The sequence below is a fragment of the Pogona vitticeps genome, chromosome 4 (genome assembly GCF_051106095.1).
Source record: "Pogona vitticeps strain Pit_001003342236 chromosome 4, PviZW2.1, whole genome shotgun sequence".
NCBI classification, from domain to species: Eukaryota; Metazoa; Chordata; class Lepidosauria; order Squamata; family Agamidae; genus Pogona; species Pogona vitticeps.
Window position 1 is genome coordinate 37,495,045 of NC_135786.1, and position 21,844 is coordinate 37,516,888.

General features: G+C 41.6%; 1 protein-coding gene across 3 annotated transcripts in view; it reads left to right on the forward strand.

Moving 5' to 3' along the window:
- The first annotated feature begins 11,256 nt into the window (after nt 1-11,256).
- Nucleotides 11,257-21,844, forward strand: part of DENND2D (DENN domain containing 2D) — a 35,921-nt gene continuing 25,333 nt past the window's right edge. For 2 of the 3 annotated variants that reach the window (XM_020782520.3, XM_020782521.3), the window contains exons 1-2: nt 11,257-11,706; nt 17,491-17,657. In XM_020782520.3, the coding sequence (XP_020638179.3) occupies nt 11,643-11,706; nt 17,491-17,657 (231 nt within the window). In that variant the 5' untranslated portion in view covers nt 11,257-11,642. Of the gene's footprint in view, nt 11,707-11,759; nt 14,296-17,490; nt 17,658-21,844 lie in introns of those variants that run through there. The other variant, XM_072997105.2, reaches the window with a different exon arrangement.

Here is a 21,844-nt window from a genome sequence, read left to right on the forward strand (position 1 = left end):
CCCTGGTTAGTTTTTTATATTTTCTGCTTCCTGTATCAAGTCTGGCATCTGTAAAGATGCCATAAAAGCAATACCAGGTTAGAACTCCTTTAAATGCTGACACCGGCCTAGATAAAATTTTACAGTTGCCGTAGAAAGATGCCGTTGTACCTTCACTATGGAGAATGATTCCCATTGGGCTCATAATGTTTAGAAGTAGCTGCCAAGTGGAACTCAAGTACTGCAAGCTATTCACTGCTGGTTTCATCAGTGGGTTGTAAGTGAGGAGAGAACTGAATCTCTCTCTGAGGATCTGATAGCACATCTGTTGACTTGTGACACTGTCTTCTTTCTTCCCTTTATGCTTCAAATGAATATTAGGAAGGGAAAGACTATAAACAGGGGATACAAATCTCTGGCATTCCATGGACCAAATACAACACCAGTTCAAGGTCAGGGTAGGATTATTCAGTCAGTTCCACATTGCCCTGAACTGAAAATATTAATATCTCAATGATTTTATCCATCACACTTAAACATGCAGAATTTTGTAAATGTTATTTCGTTAAGCATTGCATAGTTCTTGTTTTTGTCTAAACTTAACATCTTTGATGATAGAAATCCTGAAAACCAAGTCATATCTGAGATAGATATGTATCAGTAATTGTTGAAAGTTACTAATTATAAACCACCACCACCACCACCACCACCACCATCATCATCATCATAGTGTGCCACCGAGTAAACTCTGACTTAGGGTAACCCTTTTCAGGGTTTCTCAGGTAGAGAATACTCAGAAGTGGTTTGTTTACCTTTCCCTTCTTCTGGGGACATTCTGGGACTATGCAGCTTACCACCCAAGGCCACACAGGCTGGCTGTTCTGGGATGTGCAGTGGGGAACTCCCAACATCTGGTTTTGCAGCCAGATATCTAACTCACTGACCTATCCAGCCAGCACAAATAAGGTATTTGTAATTCCTGCATAAAGCAGTTTCAGAGATAGTTATAGCTGTCTCTTCCTTGTGAAGTTTAGTTTAATAATAATATCTGGTATTATCGCTCTATTAACCTCTGTTCTGTAGGTTTGGGAGCGCAAGAAACTTGTTCTGTCATTTGTGTTTCCACACTTCCCTTGCCTGAAGGACATCTCGCAGCACCATCTTCTCCAGCATGGTTGAGGTTCTGAGGTATGTTGATTTAGAGGATATTATGTGATAGATGAGGCCAAGGGGGAAGTGTACAAATCAGTCAGGATCTGCAAAGTCAGAGCCTCAAAGCAGAAAGTAGTAATAACCTCCTACCACAAGACATCTGATCCTGCAAGCTCCAGCGTAAACTTAGCATGGCCTTTTGGAAAGTACTCCATGTGGTAAGGCACACAGTAAATTATGGCTTCAAATGCCAACAAATACTTAGGGATTATCAGAATTTATTAACTGGCTCAAACAAGAGTTCCAGACTGATTGACCAAGAAGACTTCCAACCTAAGTAATTATCTTCTGGGAAATCTAGGCAGAAGGCCTACTCAGCCTCTACATACCTACCATTCCACTGGAAACTCTTGAAAGAAACGAAACGCCCTCTTGTAACTCTTCTTCTATCTTCTAGCTTGGAAAGAACTACGTGAATGGGAGGACTGCAGATCTGCACAAAATCACTGAGAATGTTGCAAGGCAAGAATTTCTCAGTCCGCCTCCCATCATAGAGATGTAAACGCAACTTTCCAGTTATACCTAACAAACAGACAGAAGGTGTTTTAGTTCCTGATATATAAAGAGCGTGTTTTTCATGCTTATCTGTCAAACAAACCCTGGATATAGTTGTTTTTGTTTCTCTTCTTGTATTGTTGAATACAAATTGTGCAGTTTGGGAAGGGGAACTACATTTGGAAAGCTGGTAGATGTGCTGTTGGGAAAGTGGCATGAGGGGATTAGACACACATTATGCACTGGTGATAAAATATTGGAGTGGATATTTGCAACAATATAAGTGCAGAAACCCTTGAAGCAGCCGTAAATCATTCACGGATCATCGTGAGCCTAGAAAATTCCTGTCATTTAGAGGTAAGGAGAGTTGGCAGCAAAGATTTAAAGAGACAACAGGGATAAAGAGATAAATATATTCTGGACCAAGCAGACTCATAAATAAATTGTTAAAGTACAGGAGATAGGAATTGCTGACTTATATGCAGCCACCACCAGTGACACACAAAGTAAGCAAGGTTCAAAGTATACTTTTTTAAAAGTGGGATGTCTGTGCAATTGGACAATCTCCATTAAAAAAAAAAACCAGACAATATATGCCAAACTAATTGCAAGTCTTCATCTGGAATCCTATTATGCCCATCTGCATAATCCCAGCATGTAACTTTCAGGAGAGAATTGACACAAGTTAAGAAGTCAGAATAGACATTTCCTCTTGCACACCTAATCACATTGGGTGAGTGACAGGAGATGTTCACTCTGACTTCTTAACTTGGAAGAATTGGTTGCTGAAGATTACAGTGCTGGTGTTCACACCAGTAGAAATATACAGGATTCTTGCCTTCATTTTATTACCCAACGACCAGTGTATCAAAGAAAACTATTGGTTACCTAGACTAATGACGGACCAGCCTATCTCCTATCAAACCATGATCCCCCCCCGAGTGAGCAAATATTTGGATGCCAGTTTCATTTCCCAGTTTCTGTCCCATCTTGTTGACTCAGTTATCTAGATATCTAATTAGTTGTACTTGCTAGTTTCTCATACTTAGTATTACATTCCTTTATTTACATAGAAGACAATACAAAGATTTCTGCAGCATTTAAAACATCCTTCCAGCATCTGATAAAGGAAAGTTGTTATGCAAACAAAAAATTCATAGCATATTGGTAAGTCAAACAATTCAGCCACTTAGCTTTCAATATACTCTGTGTGTGTGTGTGTGTGTGTGTGTGTGTGTGTGTGTGTGTGTGTGTGTGTGTGTGTGTGTGTGTGTGTGTGTGTGTGTGTGTGTGTGTGTGTGTGTGTGTGTATGATACCAAGTCATAAAATGTGTACATTTGTGATTACCCAATATCTTATATCTTTTTAAAAAACTGACATATGCAGATATGCCAGATGCAATATACTAGCACCTATCCAGTTTCTAACAGGCAAACATTAATTGCATGCTCTTTTTTGTTACATAAATAGCAGTCAAGGGGAAACCTGAGCAGTCTCACAGCCTTGGGACAGGTTGGAGGGCTAAGGAAGGGAAATAAAACTATTTCTCTGTGTGTCGCAATCCCAACAAAGCTGTTCTTTACTTCTTCCAAAAAAGAGCCCTGGAACAGCTCAAATATCCTCTCATCTTCTGTTTACATACAACAGAGACGAGAAGCCTTTGGCCTTTCAGATATTTTGGATAAAACTCCTATAATCTCTCACCATTGGCCATGCTGAGTAAGACTGGTGGGAATTATAGGCCAATGAATTCAAAGAGACAAATGTTCCCCATCTCACAAATCACAGGACTCCCCACATTAATTGTACTCATGTAATTAACAACTTTAAAATTTCTTAATTGTTAATTTCAAAAGATTGTCACTGTATTTGGTGTATAAACAATTATACGCCATTAGAACTACAGTTCCATCTAATTCAAAAGGAAACTGTATTTCTTTTCATTTTATCAAACTATAGGTTTCTACCAACTTTGCTCCCTTACTCTGTAGCAGTGGTTCCCAACTTTGGTCGACAGATGTTCTTGAACTACAACTTCCAGAAATCCCGGCCACCACAACTAGTGGTGAAGGCTTCTGGAAGCTGCAGTCCAAGAACATCCGGGGACCCAAGATTGGGAACCCAGATGCTCTATAGACTTTACATGGGGCCTGTCCAGATGGGTACATAAATCAGTATCTGAACTGTTGTTGGTACAGTTTGGTTCAAACCAAATTGCATTGTCTGCACATATTTGCATTTAGATCAACCAATCCTAACCCTTTAACAGATCTCCTGCTCTTTTCTGGCACAGGGCTAGGAGCTTCTGGGTTTCTTTTGGCATGATTCAGTGCACTCTTTACTGTATTATCCTGTTCTATGGCCTGTGTGAATGGCTAGTTTGCACCCAAAAAGAGCTGTGGGCAACATTATTAGAGGTGACAAACTTTGACGTAAGAGTTGGGTTGTGACATTGAAGGGGAGGATCGAGAAACCCTCTCCTCTGTTTTTGTCTTCTTGTTTTTAATATTTTCCTAATGCAGCCCAGTTCAAATACTGTACCATGCTAGGATGATGCATTGCCCTTTTAATATGCCACTTACTTCATTTAACAGAAAGCAAGCAAGCAAGCAAGGCATTGTGAGATGGCTGCTAGCAAAGGCACGGAAGGGGGCTATGTCAACCCCATGGGGCTCCACTCAGACAAGGCAGCACAGATCTAGCAGAGACATAGCCAAGGAGGAAAGAAGGAGAAAAGGGAGGTTACTTCCCACCATCTCCCCAATCTTCACCCCAGTGTTTTCCTCTTGCGCCAGTACTGCCACTGCAAGCTTGCCCTGCCACTGCTGCCCACCACTATTGGCTCCTTCCTCGCAAGTAAGCAAAGTACACTTACTTGTGAGTAAAGCAGGTACACTTACATATGGGCAAACTTGCATTTGAAATAATTGAGTGGTCCATTCTCACAGGAGAATGAACATCTCAAGTGTGAACAAAAGGATCGCTGAAGTAAGAGATAAAATAGATTGCACTGATGATAAGGACCTTTTAAGCCCAAACCAGATTGCTCTAAATTCCTCTGTCTGGACAGGCGCACAGTCAGTCCTGCCATTAGATATTATGAAACAACTGGCTCAGGTGGCAGATGCTGAGGGGCAACAATGGCCGTTCCTTGGCTGTTTCTGCTGAGCCCTTTGACCATTTATTCTGTGGAATAGGCATCTGTGTGTCTCCCAGCTGGCCGCATTCCCCTAATCTGGCCCACTGTCCTCACCTATGAGTATGGCTGGTTCTGTATGAGCATCAGGCAGCAAATTCCCTTGGGCTAACTCTGAGTCAGCCCTGCTCTAATCAGCATTGCTTTGCTTATTTAGTCAAACAGTAATAAACGCTCTCAGTACCTGGCCCACATACCACCTGATAAACTGTTTCCAAAGCAGTTTTTCATTTCAAAAATAGCCATGAGCTGGTGGCATAACAAGAAATCAATTTAATGTTACATTCCTGTTGGGGAACTGAGAGAATTTATTCTCACAATCTCAGTTATGTAGCTTTGTGGCTTGAGGGCTTTCAGCAAAGCAAAACAACACCTTTTCCATCCTGACATCTAGTGGTGGAAAGCAGTGGTGCCTCAGATTTTGCTTGTATGTTTTAGTAGGGCCTTGATAAATCAGATTTTTATCAGGTGGGTTCTGCCAACTGTACATGAACTGTTGGGGTTTAATAAAGACAATAATAGTTTTCCATACAGGTAGGGAATCAGTGGTGTCATAGCAGGTACTCATCCTGACAGTCCCCATAGCTTGAGTGCAAAAATGCAGGCAAGTAGATTGGTCCATATAACAATTAGCTCTTATGTGAAGGTAATGACCGCAAATACTCTTTCAAAACTAAAGCACCCTCAAACACTTTGCATGATAACAGAGATATTTGGATACTGTTTTCTGGGAATGTTAGCTGGGATGTAACCAGGGAGAAGCAACTGGAGTTTTGACCCTGGCACCAAAATTTGGAGGTCACCAAAATTTAAATTAAAACTACTGGTGAGTGTTAGAAAAATAAATATAAAATAAAACATATGTTTCTTTTGGAGGAAATGACATGTTTTCCCTCTCCTTTTTCCTGGGGGTTCCTGTCCATGCCACACAACAAAGTAGGTAGAAAATTATGCCACTTGCCCTGGCTGTCCATGTGCCTAACTATGTTTATGACTAAAGCTCATTATGACTGCAGGCTGCTCAAGCCATAGGAAGATTGCCCACCACATGATCTAGAACACATGGGTATTTTCTGAGGATCAAAGCTGTAATATTTTGGGGGATGCGCTGTGCTCAGGGACCATATTTGGGCCCCTAGGGACTCATGTATCCATAGGGTGCATATTGCCCACTCCTGCCCCAAAATGTAGTTGCATGTAATCTGGCCCTACATGGATTCAGGGACACACGAAAGAAGGCAATTCACACAATATATATTTATGTAATGCAATTCACTGCCAGAGAATGTGGTATAGATCCTCATCAGATAAACGGTAATCAGAAGTCACTGGTGCATGAGTAACACACACGGGTAGTCTACATAGGTTTCCTTACATGTTCAGTATTAACTGGTACTCAGTGCCTGAAAAAGGTTTAAAATTATTGCCTGTGTGTCCTTTAAAACCTGATATGTTTGGGATCAAGATAGTTAAAGGACAGCTTATGAGCAGTGTAATGTGAAACAAAGTATACTCACAAAATATCTGTTTATTTAACAGAGATCTGCAAGGAGTTCAAAATAGTTACCGCACATGCACAAAATTGCACAATCATACCATATCTTCTGAGATTATCTAAGCAGAGGTTAGTCATTCAACATCACACAATAAGCTTCATAGCTAAACAGGGGATGTAGAATGCGGGTCTTCTCTTTCAAATCCCATCACTGTATGGTGCAGCACATACTGTGGAATGACAGCTGAGATGAAACAGGAAAGAATCCCATGGAACCTTAAATATCACTACGTTTGTTATGACATAAGCTTTTGTGGACCAGATTCTATTTTGCCAGTGGATGTGCTAGCCTCCTCATCTGTGACCTATCATCCTCATCTGCAGAGTGCCCAGCTCACAAAAATAGTGTTCACATCTCCTACTGCTTACACAAATATATACAGCTGGAAGATGTCACAATGAAGCAATTCCCATATCACTAATACAACTGGAATTAGGCAGCTGGCTTACCAAATGGTTTATTAAATCGGTGAAAAGCCCAGAAACATTACTTTTTTGGACTACGCTTCCCACCTGCCTGAGGAATTCAGGGAGCTGTAGTCCAAAGAAGCAATATTACCAAGCTCTTAATGTAGGGATTGGGGATAGCCTGCACTTTTTAGATTGCCCTTTCATGGATGTTTTTTTGCATTCCTCAAATACCTGAACAGGACTGAAGCTGGGTTTGGAAAATAACAATGAAGATGGTACAATAATAGAGAAACTTAAACGGACAAATGCGACCATATGAGAACTCTAGCTCTGGCCTTTTAAACCAGCCAAACATTTTTCAAGGACATCATTACATAAACAGAACAAGTTACACTCATGTTTGCATGCTCCGCCAGAAGTATGGAAGAAGCTGAATGGAATCACTTGTGATCTGTATAATAATAATAATAATAATAATAATAATAATAATAATAATAATAATAATAATAATAATAATAATAATGATGATGATGATGATGATGATGATGATGATGATGATGATGATGATGATGATGATGATGATGTGCCATCAAATCAGTTCTGACTTTTGGAAACCCTTTTTCAGAATCTTTCAGGTAGAGAACAATTAGAAGTGGTTCTGGAGGTGCTCTGGTACTGTGCAGCTTCCCCAAAGCCACACAGGCTGGTTCTACTAGTAACAGGCAGAGTGGGGAAACTGAACTACCAACATCTGACTCTGCAGCCAGATACCCAAACCACCGAGCTAATCAGTTATCATGTTTTGTAGCCATAGAGCATTCAAACAGCACGAAACACTGAAAGGCTTAAGAGCCTGAGAAAAATACATGAAAATTAACAAAGCAGTAAGACTGTGGTAAAACAAAAATCATAGTGGAGACGGCATCATGACCCACAAAAAACAATTAAACAAAATTGGACATTGACATTCTGCCAAAACCTTCACTTTGAGGTCTGTGACATTAGCTCTCCTCTGTTTAGTTTCAACTTAACGGCTCAAAGCATTATGTGGGCCACTAGTTTTGGAACAGTAGCACGAAGGATGATACATGCACTGTTTTCCTGGGCTTCAGCGAATATACAATTCAAAATAAAGTGAGCACACTCCAGCTAAAGATAAGGATCTCTGCATTTCATTGGTTCAGTGGGAGGAAGAGTTAAGCAGATCTCTCATTGCACTGATGTCTCATTGCACCATATTCTACAATTTGGCCTATACTGTCCATGCTGCTATAATCTTACATTGCTGTGATATTGCAATGTATACTGTATATCCTACATATTTATTGTACACCAGAGTGGTCCTAAATGTGCAATTCCAGTGTTCAGTCTTAATGATGTGAGTTCAACTTTTGTTGTGAGGGTCTGAATTCACTCACCAACTACAGCTAAGTATGTGTTCCTTGATGTATTCAGAGAACAATGTGGTTTCCCCTAGAGAGTATAATTGGTACAGAAAATACAGTACTGTAATCACCCAGTTTCTGATTATTGACTCTGGAGGAATTATGTCTCTTCTGATTATTTCTTGTGTGGATCAGTGGAGGGAAACAAACTTGTTTTACATTCTGTTGCAGCTTTGGCTGCCATCCCAGCAGACACAAGCCTTGTCCTGTGAGGAGGACCATTCTTCTTTCACACTGTGGGCAGCCATTATTGTTTCTCAAAAAAAAAAAAAAAAAAAAAAAAGCTTTCAGGAGACAGTTCTTTGAACTGAAAACTTCATCTCTCTCTCCCTCTCTTTTAGTGCTTTGAAATTTTGTTTAGCTATGCTGATTACACAAAGGGGACCCTTTTTTCTCCAGTAGGAAAGAATAAAAAAGAATGTTCTGCTCCTTTTAAAGTAGGGGTGACCTTCCAAAGCAGTGCTCAAATGGAAGGAAAGATCAGGGCAATGCCACATGACATACAAAGTTCATGGGTAAAAGCTGTATTGTTTGAAGAGGCCTTCAGAAACATCTTACCCCTCTGACATCCTTGTGGACTTATGAACTGGATATTGATTTCAATTGGCCATCTAGGTCTTTTTGATATTCTGGGCTATTAATGTTTTTTCAGGATCTCATTATTTTTGTCCTTGTGGGCTGGGGTGGGTAGTTGTGTTTTTAACTGATGTTAGCCACCCAGAGTAGTGCTCAGTCAATCAATCAACCAACCAATCAAAATGTATTTGAATCAGTAAGTAATACAATGGTAAAAATCTACATTGGTTGGAGCACTTACCAATGGGCATATACGCTGTTTAGTGCATTTTAAAATTTATTTCAAATCTATTTTTATACATTATCTTAAATCTTAAAACATAATTTTAAAATGTATTTTATGGAGCATTGCTTTGGTGGGCCAAAAAATAAACTAATCACCTGATTCTAATAAAATAAAGGATTACATTTTAAAACTACAGCCTTTAGCATCCAGCTCTCATGGGTGGATCTCAGGGTTGTGGCGAAACAAACACAGAGAAAACAGAACTAGGACCTGCATCTCTGATTTGTGCCCATCATTGACGTGGAGACAGAGGATGGATCCCATCACCTCAAGTGTTTAAAAGGCTGCCATCTTGTAAGAAGGAAAATTACTGGGATGTTGTAATTATCCAGAGCTACAGGCAATGTATTGTACTGCTGTTACAAAACCAGCACACAATTGTATATTCTGCAGCATAATCCTCCATGTGTTGACTGAGAATGAAGCTACTCTGAAGTACAGTGGATATTGTAGTGAGGACTGAGTGCAGTGTGACTGCCCAGCTGAATGCATGCTTCACTCACATGTGTTATTGAGTTCTGCTGTGGCCAGAGGTCCATTCCTTCAGCGAATGTCTGAGGACAGCAGCTGAAGACAGCAGAGTAGGCTCAAGAACAAAAAAAAATTATCATCATGTAAAATAGGTGCACCCACAGAGTACAGAATCTGTGACACAGATAGAAAACCTTTTATACCTTTTCTAAACAACAGCATTGTTGTTATGAGCCATCAGGTTTTCCCTCACTTAGGGTGACCCTGTTAATGAGCCATGTATTAAATGTCCTGTCCTCAACAGCTCTGCTCAGCTCTTGCAAACTCAAGTCTGTGGCTTCCTTTAGAGAGTCAATTTATCTCTTATTTGGTCTTCCTCTTTTCCCAACATTATTGTATTTTCCAGAGACTCTTGCCTTCTCATGGCCAAAGTAGGTTTCAACATTTTGCTTCTAGAGAGAGTTCAGGCTTGATTTGATGTAGGACCCACTTGTTTCTCTTTCTGGCTGTCCATGGTACCTGCAGATCTCAGTAGTACAAAACTAATCTCTCCTTCAGCACCACATTTCAAACAAATCAATTTTTTCCTGCCACCTTTTTTAAAATTGTCCAGCTTTCATACCCGTATATGATGATCGAAATACAAGAGCATGGGTAATCTTGGTCTTTGTCTCCACTGACACATCCTTATACTTGATTAATTTTTCTAGATTTCTCATTGCTGCCCTTCCAAATCTCTGTCTTCTGATTTCTTGGCTACAGTCCCCATTTGGATTGATGATTGAAGTAAGGTATTAAAAAAAAACTCTAACTGTTAAAGTTGTGTAGTTCTTCTGTACTTACGATTTTGGTCTTCTTAATGTTCAACCGCAGTCCAGCTTTGGCACTTTCTTTTTTCACTTTGAACTAAACAACCATGCACCAAATCTCAGCATAGCGCTTAACCAATAGTAAAGAAATTGAATAGCTTACATGTACCAATATGTTGCTCAGACTACTTTCTCACAAACAGAATGCAGTTTCCTTTGAACTACACCGAGCTATTGTCGGCAGAAGCATACAGGGACGTTCCATTAAGAACAAGGCATTCAACAGTTCTCCCTCTATGACAATACAGGTGTAAGAACGCATCAGATTTGAAGCTTATCCCACATAAACCACTTCCTCTTGAAAACAACACTAACATTCAGTGAGAAAAGGATTAGTATGTGACCTTTAGTTTAAGCAGATGCACAGAGAGTTTCCAGGCAAGTCTGCGTTTTCTGCTTATTAAGCCAATAGCTAATAACAACAGATATGCCGGGCATTATTTGGGATCCTTTTCCCACAAGTTCAGGGGCCTTACAAACAAGACATGTGTGTATAATAGTGCTAACTCAATCATGTGTATTTCTGTGGTTGGTCTAATGTTAAGTTTCTTGGGTTTTATTTTATCCTTTTGATTTGTTAAAGAGCGTTCTGGAAATTCCGGGAATGTTGTAAGAAAGAGCTCTAGAAATGTTGCAGGGGCATAAACAAGTGGGCCACAGCATCCACGCGTGGACCAGCCCAGGCGGGTACTGTATGTGAAAGAAGAAGAAGGCGGGCTCCGGGGACGCGGCGCCCACACGGGGCTGGCCCTCCTCCTCCTCCAGGTGTTCTGTCGCCCTCCTGCAGGGGCTGCTGCTGCTGCTTTCCGCGTGCCCCTCGCCTTTCTCGCTCTGCCGGGGACCAGCGGGACGCTTCCTGGCGCGGCCCGTGAAGTCCCTGCTCTCTCTCTCTCTCTCTCTCACACACACACACACACACATACACACCCCCGCCCCGAGTGTCACCTCCTCCAGCGGGCATCGCGCTTTCTCTTCCCGCCCCCAGGTGTGCGGCGGCTCCGTTCCGGCTGTCCTCCAGCCGCCCCAAAAGCGAAAGCGTCACGGGCGGCGGGAGAGTGTCAAGGCGGAAGCCTGCGGGAGGAGAGCGGGCAGAGAGTAACCCGGGCAGACGGACAGCAGGGCAGCTCGGGCGCGGAGCGGAGCGACATGGCGGGGGAGGGCATCATCCGCTTCTTCCGAAACAGCCTGCGGAGGCGATCGTCCAGGAGAGGTGAGCGGTATCGCGGGGCAAACTCCTCCTCCTCCTCCGAAAACAACCCTCTTGTCAGCCAGCCTGGCGCCAGCCTGGTTCTTCACAAAACTTTTGGCAGTCGACGGTTGCATAGCTGCTGCCCTAGAGAGGAGACGCGCTTGCGCCCCCCCCCCTTTCCCCAGTTGTGGGTTTCTTTTTGTTTTGGCGCGGACAGGCGGGTGCAATGGAGGATCGGGCCCATTCCTATTGCGAGCGTGAACTTTAGGAAAACTTCCAGTAATCGGCCGAGCGAGGAACGCCCCGGGATCGGATCAGCCAGTCCAATTCCCGGCTGGTTGGACGGCCCCCCGTCGTCGCTGCGCCCTCCCCTTTCGGCAAGTTGAGCAAAATTCGGGCGTCGGGAAGTCCCCTCTTTGCGGCCGTTGTGACGCCTCAGGGACCCCGTGTTGAATAGTGGAAAACGTGAAATGACAGTGAAAAGGACAGTGGCCACTTCGGGAGAACCATAGCAAAACAACAGGAGTGGAGATGAATGTTGTTTATTTTGTTTTAGAGAGGGGGGTGAAATCAGAAGTGTAAGAATGAACAATTTCTGGGAAAGCACCCTAGCCGATCAGAGGGTATTAGGCAAGAGAGTTTACAGTGCAATCCTGTATAGGCATACTCAGAAGTAAGCCGTATTGAAATAATTCCACTGACTCTCGCGATTGGATAGTAGAGTACGAGGCTGCTGGTGATGTTTTCACACCATTTAGGTGTGTGCTTATTGGAAGTCTGGATCTGATCAGTCGTAGTACAGTAATTGTTTAAAAGTAAATGATAGGTGTTTGCATTATTTATTTCTGAGAACAAGGATATGACCTGTGTGTGTATTTGAGACTGCTAGTGGTTTTAAAAGGCAACAATTTCTTACTGATCATTTAGACTTGCAGGAGAGATACCTTGATTACACTTCACTTTAGTTACTGTGATGTGGAACAAGGGAAGTAGTTATTCTGCTGTTTCCTGATAACACACAGGACTATATACCTGTACATACATGGTGGTCAAGTACAATATAAAGAAAGCCAACAACAAGCAAGTTTAAATCTCAAGGTACTGTTATGGAAGTAGCTTTCCCTTCTGTATGGTGTACTCGTGAGTTGGCAGCTTCCCCTGAATGCTACACCTTGCATAGTCCATTTTACTGTTTTTCTCTGACTCATTTCAGTTTCATCACCTTAAATGTAAAGTACAGATTTGGGGTGAGCGCATATATGCTAGCGGGCTGCATGTTGGGGAGTCCAAATTGAGTGATTGGCCTGTAAACCTGTTTTTGTCCCATGCCATCTTGGAAACCCTTCTCAGCTATGGAGGATGCAGTAGCTTTGTGTTGCCAGGGAAGCAGAGGGTGGGTTAATAATCCTATGCCACCTTCCAATGCTACCTCCAGGATATGAAAGCCCCAGATGCTGAGCCTTCGGCAGCCATATGGTGTCGATTTGATGAAACAGCCACTTCCATTGATAGACTGGTTTAAAGCAATAACTCCATTCAGCAACAGCTGCTTCCCGATAGATCCTACCATCATCTGCAGAGCCACTTGCCCAAAGAAAACATGGAAGGGGTTTTCCTCAGACACACCTTGTGCTGAGAAGCCTACCCCCACCCTTTTTATGCTTCTGAATGTAGCTTTAGGGGCAGGCTACTTTCCATCCCCTCCCATCATAAATAGAAATAAATCATTAATCAGAACTCAAATTGGAAGGGTATTTACATAAAGCAAAATGGGTGTTGGTCTCTGCAGGTGGATTGGTTCTGCTTACTTAGGCCTATCTTATTTTCCAAGGAATAGAAGAATGGACCACAGAAATAAATCATTTCTGAATCTGGATTGCTAATATTTGGTGATTATTTGCTATGTAGATGTTTTGAGTTCTGCTCCCAGTGTCCCTGACTGTTGGCTATATTGTCTGAGGCTTTGAGGAACAGACGTTCAAAACATCTGGAAGGCCAAAGGCTTTTATGAAGTTACTAAAGTCCAGGAACATTGACCCTCTTTTTTTTAACTTAGATACCTTAACAGTGGCTTAAACTTAGAACCTAAACTCTAAATTTGTTTCTGTAGGACAAAAGAATTTATATTAGCACCCTAGTACTGCCTGTTAGATGTTTTAAGGGAGCAATCAGTCATAGCAAGTAGAAGGACTTTTAGTGTGAAATAAAAGGCCTGCCTGATTAATTATTCCCCTTTTCCTGTTACCTGTATGTTCTTTAAATGTGTTGCTCCTAGACTCCCACCAGTCAGGTGTGAAAAGCTGCTTTAGCAGCAGCAGAAATTAGATTATCATATCTAAAGCCATTTGCTGACTGCCAGAAGTGTTGTAATAAATGTTCTACACTGGCTGTTTTCTCTGTTTCCTTTCTGGGCGCAACAAAGTGAATTTACTTCCTGGGTGGTGTGTTAATTCTTCGTTCCTGCACCTGACTCGTCTGACGCAACTGGTTCTTTTCTTTCATGGCAGAGCCTTAGCAACTTTTGTGCTGTGGTTAAAAAACAGAATGAAGAAATTCTGCTCAACAGCTAAATGCACTGCATAGCATGCCAGAGGCATTCATAACAAACGTGTAGGTCACCTGACTTTGTCTTTTATGTTTGCACCCGGGATGGGCAGAATGCAATTCTGGGTTCATTTGGCCAGGAGCACTCTGTGCTTTTAGGGTTTTTTTACTCCCAGTTTCTTAACAGTAGTGCCAAGGGAGTGGGGAAAAGCCCCACTCTACCCCACGGTAGATTGCTGAAAGAGAAGCTAAAGTTTTCATGAGTTTACCAAAAGACTGAAGGTTATGTGCTCATTAGGGTAACAAGAGGGATGGGGTATTTGCTGCCCTCCTGATGGTGTTGGGATGTCCTTAATCACTGTCTGACTTGGCTAGGACTAGTGCGATTTACTGGTGAAAAACTATTAAGAGACCCCAGTTGTCTACCCAGAGAGGCACTGTGTGTGCTTGGAAGAGTTCGGTTATTTATTTGACAAGGCTGTGAACATTGTTTAACTGACTGAATAAGCTCCCTGTGGAATGAACTGGACACAGTAAAGCTTTGAAGGGATTTGCAGCCCAGGCCCAGAAAAAAATGAGCTTGTGGAAGACCGTGAGACTGACAGCCTAGTAAGTATGCCTAGACTTTCAGCCTAAAGCGGAATCTTTGGCTAGATAATCACGCCTTAGATAAATAGAAGTGTCATTCTGTGTTGTGAGCAGGAGAGAGAAGATGCAAATATTTCTTGTTCAGTGTGTTAAGGTCAAGACAACATCTGTTCTAAAGCAAGCACTTTATAGTTGCTTTTGCTTGGTAAACTTCTCATCCCTTTGTATTTGTGTCCTGGAAATAGTAGTATTTTCCCATCTGTATGCTAGAGAGAATGTTACTATAAGCCTGAAGTATCTATCAGCACTAAGGCTGTTCGCAGTGCCATTGCATGTTTTGTCCTTGCTGTTTTCTAACCAGTCTAGGAGCCATCCTCAGATCAGCGATTCATGAAGGAATATAATTCCCTTTACACAGTCCAACAGTAGCTTAATTTACCGGATGTGAAAGTGAAATATATCTTCATTGGTTTGAACTGTGCTTTACTATCAAAAGTTCAGAAGCGCTGTTCCAAATAAACAAGGAAAATTTGCATAACACTACAGCATGAATAAGAAATAGTTTAAAGTAAGAATAAATTAACAGTGATGGCAATCATCTTCACTATTTTCTAAATGTTCGGAACAATTTACACAATTAGTTCAGCAATCTTTGCAACAACCTTGTTAGATGGGTCAGTATTTGTAGTCCTATGTCACTGCTGGGTGAAAGACAGAGGTTGGAGAAAAGTAAGTTTCCTAATTCCTACCAAGGAGCTTGAAGTGGAGCTGAGATTTGGACAAGGCAGTGGCTTTAGTTTCTTAAATATTGTGCTGCAATTTCTGTCAGAGGTGTACCAGGAGATTATGAACCCAAATCAACAGTCATTGAAATTTATCCAGTATGTATTAGAACTAAGATTCCCAACCTTGGGTCAACCCAGGTGTTCTTGGACTGCAACTCCCAGAAACCCAACCAGTGCAGCTTCTAAGAGTTGCAGTCCAAAAGCACCTGTGTTACCTAAGGTTGGGAACTACAATGTTAGAAGATTGAAATCCGTCTGCTCCAATTCCAATATTTTTGTTGAAATTCATACATATTACTTTTTTATGTAAAAAGTATTTAGTATGCTTTGGATGGTTTAGATATATCGAGATGATCTTCAAAATTTAGGTAATAATGTAAATACGTCCTGAATATGAAATATTTATAATATATGATTCAATGCAGATTATCCAGAAAACACAAGCAGTAAGACTGAGATTAGGAGAACATTGTTTGGATCATCAACATCTTCTGTGAAACTTTGCACAAAGAAAGACTGCATGCAGAAAAACCAGAACATGTGGCTTGACTCCCCCATGTCCTCCACAAGTGCATGCGGCTGCTGGTCACACCCCTCTGGCTGCCATAAATATTGTCTTAATCCTCATGTACCATGATTGAAAAAAAAACAAAACTAGAATTGAATGAGTTATGGGATACTTTCTGACTTCAATAAAAATTCCAAATTATTGTGGGTTGGTATTGTGGTTAGGGTCAGTCTTCAGGTTTTATGTGCAGTTCCACGTCCTTCTGAATGGGGATAACTTACTGAAAAGTAGAGGCTTCTTCTTCTTCTCTACATGTTGCATTTCACCAAAACCAGCAAGTGACTGTTTTTCTCCCATCACATTAAATTAGCCGGAAGAAGAAGTAATCCAGTGGCAAAAAGCAATCAAAAGCCATGTCCCCACTGTTGCTGGTTTTTCAGGGCGGCGGGGTTATGTAAAATTGAAAATGTTATGTGAAATCAGGGGACATTTGATTATAGCTCTTCAGGTGACAGTGTCACAGAAAATTAAACATCGAGATCTGTATGGGTTCTGCAGTAAAATACTGTAGAATGTTCTGCCCTGCTGCGTGGCAATTCATGAAAATGAAAGACAGAGGCCTGGGTGAATTACATACGCATCTCTAGAGGGCCCTTTCTCAGGAGTGTCAATTGGGCAGCTGCTGGAGTTGTGGTCAGTGGAGACATCGGAGACTGGCTCCTGTGTGTGATGGGCAGAGGAAATGGCTGCAGATGTTCAATAATACTTAATAAACAGGTGAAAACAGGTTATTGTGGTTTTGGCTCTGTTTTCCATCTATGATATCTACTACCCCCATGAAACAAAAATATAATGATTTAAAACAAAACAACACACACACACACACACTTCAAATTTCTAGGTAAAATACTATGGGTTTTCTCCTGAAACAAAATGTGCACTAATTATGGGGTATTGTTTTAATGCAGTATTGTACTGAGACACAATCTGCCTCCCTCTGCATTAGAAATTCTTCCCTCTTTTTGCTTCTGAAAAGCCTTGGGGCTGCCTGATTTTCATTCCTGTTTTCAAGTTGAGGGGAATGGTTTGTAAGGCATGACCATCTGAAGCATTTAAGAGCAATGAATGAGTGTTTAAGCCATTTGCAGAGCACTTGGAACACCAGGGGTAGATCACATGATTTGTGTTTACAAAAGATCTCATTTTCAATCCCTTCCAGGTAGGTCTGGAAAAACTCCAGTGTGCAGTACTGGGCTAGATGGATTCTACTCTAATTCAAGTTAAGGCAGCTTCATCTGTTCCTGAGTTACTCTTTTCTCCTCAGATCCTGCTATGAGGTCTACTTTGTTGCATGAATAAGCCTTTTATTTTGCATTACAGAAGAACACCAGCATGACCTTCCTGCAGAAAGCAGACCAGCAGCTAGAGAGAGAAACAGCTTCCCTAATTCTGCTGGACACCTGTTCTTTGAGTATTTAGTTGTGGTCTCACTTAAAAAGAACGCTAATGGAGATTATGAGCCCAAGATTACCTATCAATTTCCAAAGGTAAGAAATTTAGAATGATTAGGATTATGGAACATGTCTGTAGTTATACTTTTACAGATGCTCTGCTTTCTAAAATGTAGGTATATTAGCTGAGGTGTTTCTGGGGGCAGAAGTGTGGGTGCAGGCTCTGCTCTGAGTTATTCATGTTTGTGTTGACATATGCAAAAAGCTGGAATTAATATATCATTAATATTCAATTGCAGACCCACAGGTTTGTGGCACAAGAAGTATGACATCTGACATGGGCTGAAATTATTTCAGAACAGAGTGGTGGGTAGTCTGTGTGTGTGAGAGAGATCACTTTTGCTGTTGGAATTAGCTCTGGTGAGCCCAGTCATCTGAAAATTAAAAACAAAACATCCTGAAAAATAAAAGCAGAAGCAATATAAACAGCAGAATTTGTTATTGACTCAGAGTTTATTTCTCTTTAATTATCTTTGCCTGCCTTCCACTCCACTGAATTTCAGCTGAAATGGTGACTTGGATAGTGTGAATTTTGGTAGGGTTTCCCCTGAATTTCAATAGCATTTCCTCTGCATTGAGATGCAACCTGTGAAACTTAATTGGACTTGATTTTTATTATTTATTTATGTTATTTATATGCCACTTTTCTCCCTACAGGGGACCCAAGGCAGCTCATAAACAATTAAAATTATGCAGTATTCACAGTTAAAAGCACTATAGGAAACTATTAAAAAAACCCAATTAAACATCCATCAATATTAAAGCCACTATTAAAAACATTTTTTAAAAAAAATTAATCTCTAACTTCAAGAAATACAGCATTCCTAAAAAAAAGCTCACTTATGAGAGGAAAGATATTTGCCTTGCAGTGGAACAACACGCTTCATGAGGCAGGACATTCCAAAAGGCCTGTTTCTTTTTTCTCACCAAAGGAGTTTGGGAAGGTGGTGGAACTGAGAGAATGGCCTTCATGGAAGCTCTGAAAAACTGAAAAGGCTCATATGGGGTGACACAATCCAAGACCTAAGTCAGAAGGCTTTATAGGCCATAACTAGCTCTTTGAATTAGACCTGGAAACAGTGAGTGAAGCTGTTGTAATAAGGGAGTTATATGCTCCCTGTAAGCAGTGCTAGTCAGCAGTCTGGCTGTGGTATTTTCAACCAGCTGATGTTTCTGAACCTCTTCAAAGGCAGCGCCACATAGAGTTTACACTATAGTAATCTAGTTGGGAAGTAACTAAGGCATGTCTCATAACTGGCCAGATTGGACATCTTAAGGAATGGGCACAGCTGGCACACTAGCTGTAATTGTTGTACTCCTGGCCGTTGCTGAGACCTGTGCATCTAGACATGGGACCGCACCTGAAAAGTGAGCCTGATTTTTCAAAGGCAGTGTAATCCTATCCATTACATTCTGAATATCTATCCCTGACCTATCTTTTGAATGACCAGGAGCATCTCTGTCTTGTTTAGATTAAGTTTTAGTATGTTTTCCCTCTTTCATTCCATTACTGCCTATATACTGCTAGAGGCTCAGAACAGCTTTGTTGGAATCAAATGGAAAGGAGATATAAATTTGGATGTCATCATTATATTGATGTCAGCAAACCCCTAAACTCCAGACAACCTCCCCCATCAGTTTCATATACATGTTGGAAAAACATGGGCGACAAGGCTGAACCCTGGAGGATACCAATAATGGCCATGGTGTCAAACAGGAATCTTCCAATGCCACCTTCAGAGTTCTGCCATCCAGGGAGGACCAGAATCACTGTAAAAACAGTACCTCCAAGACCATCCAGGAAGATGTCCCAGAAGAAGTCCATGGTTGATGGTATTGAAAATCACTGAGAGGCCCAGCAGAACCAACCGGGATCTGTCCAGTTCCTGGCATAAGTCATCTTGATGCACCCTTTTAATACCTAAACATTCACCCCAAGTGAGCATGAGGCCTGTACAGAAGCTCCCCCTGTATACCATATCACTCGTCGTTTAGTCGTTCAGTCGTGTCCGACTCTTCGTGACCCCATGGACCAGAGCACGCCAGGCCCTCCTATCTTCCACTGCCTCCCGGAGTTGGGTCACATTCATGTTGGTAGCTTCGATGACACTGTCCATCCATCTCATTCTCTGGCGTCCCCATCTCCACTTGCCTTCACACTTTCCCAACATTAAGGTCTTTTCCGGGGAGTCTTCTCTTCTCATGAGATGGCCAAAGTATTGGAGCCTTAGCTTAGGGATCTGTCCTTCCAGTGAGCACTCAGGGTTGACTTCCTTCAAAATGGATAGGTTTGTTCTCTTTGGAGTCCAGGGGACTCTCAAGAGTCTCCTCCAACACCACAGTTCAAAAGCATCAATTCTTCGGCGGTCAGCTTTATGGTCCAGCTCTCACTTCCATACGTCACTACAGGAAAAACCATAGCTTTGACTATGCGGACTTTTGTTGGCAAGGTGATGTCTCTGCTTTTTAAGATGCTGTTGAGGTTTGTCATCGCTTTCCTCCCAAGAAGCAGGTGTCTTTTAATTTCGGGGCTGCTGTCTCCATCTGCAGTGATCATGGAGCCCAAGAAAGTAAAATCTGTCACTGCCTCCATATCTTCCCCTTCTATTTCCCAGGAGGCCATGATCTTAGTTTTTTTTTTATGTTGAGCTTCAGACTGTTTTTTGCACTCTCCTCTTTCACCCTCATTACAAGGTTCTTTAATTCCTCCTCACTTTCTGCCATCAGAGTGGTATCATCTGCATATCGGAGGTTTTTGATATTTCTTCCAGCAATCTTAATTCTGTCTTGGGATTCCTCCAGTCCAGCCTTTCGCATGATGTATTCTGCATATAAGTTAAATAAGCCGGGGGACAATATACAGCCTTGTCGTACTCCTTTCCCAATTTCCCACCCTTTTAATACCTAAACATTCACCCCAAGTGAACATGAGGCCTGTACAGAAGCTCCTCCTGTATACCATATCACTATGTGTGTGGAAAAGCTGAAAGCAGTTGACTTTGATACTAGTAAGCAGTTGACTTCGATACTGTGACCATCTACAAACAGTAGATTTGCAGCATTGTTCTTCCCACAGTTATATACCTTAGCTAGTTGTTTCATATTTGGGGAAGGAAATAGAGCTCTTTTACCTCTTGCAAAAATAGAAGAGTAGAATGTATCAACTTCCATTTGGAATGAAAGTTAAAATACAAGAAGGATGTACTGCCTGTGTTTTGAATGAGGAGACGAGGTTGATCTGTGATCCAAACGTCTTGGATATACAGCTACAAACATACTGTTCTGGTGTAAAGCAAAGTCTTTTTCTCTCTTTATGGAATATCTCTTGAGATTGAATTGCTCAAAGCATATCTTCCCTACATTTTGTGGTACAGTAAGTTCATTCCCAGGCATTGTGGTTTCATTTTAGGATACTGGGTGTCTCTGCCTTAAGATGCCCACTCAGGTTCCCGGTTGCATCAGATTGTCTTGACAAAATTCCATGCCTTCTCCTTCATCCAGTGAAATGGCAAAGCAGCATAAAATTTCTTACAGTCTCTGGTCATGATTCAGTGGTTAGGGCTGCACACCATCTTTAAGCTGTGTTGTTGCCACATTACAGCATTTTCTCCTCCTTTCCTTAGACCTCATTCTCATGGAGGTAGTGGACCTATGTATCTATAATTTCAAACCACAGAGGCAGAAACTGCTTAGTTGAGACATAGGGTTACTACCGATTGAGAAGATCTTAGGCTCAAGAAGCTAGTATATCAGGAATTAAATGAAGTCATTCAGTGCCAGGAGCACTTGTCAGCTGTGATGAGGGCATCCACCAACTAACTGAACACACCCAAGAAAATGGTCTGGCACCTGTCCTTATGAATGCAACATCCTAGATTGCATACTGTATCTCCACTGAGGAATTTTTTTAATGCACATGTTTCAAATGGGCATGTAAGCAATTAGCAAATTATTGTATCTTGACAATATCCCTGATTGCCAGATAAATGTGGTGGTATATATTGAATCCCATATTTTCCTGATCTAGGGCTGAGTTTTACCAAAATAATTCTCTCTGCCTTAAAATGTACTTGGGAATATACTGGTATCTGTACCAATGAGGTTGTTCTCTGTAGAGGGAATGTGAAAACAGACTTGTTCAAAACCCCTCCCGCTGTTCACAGCTTTGTCAAAGTCTTTGCAGCAACATTGTTTTAAAAACAAAACCAGGTTCCTTTGTGGCT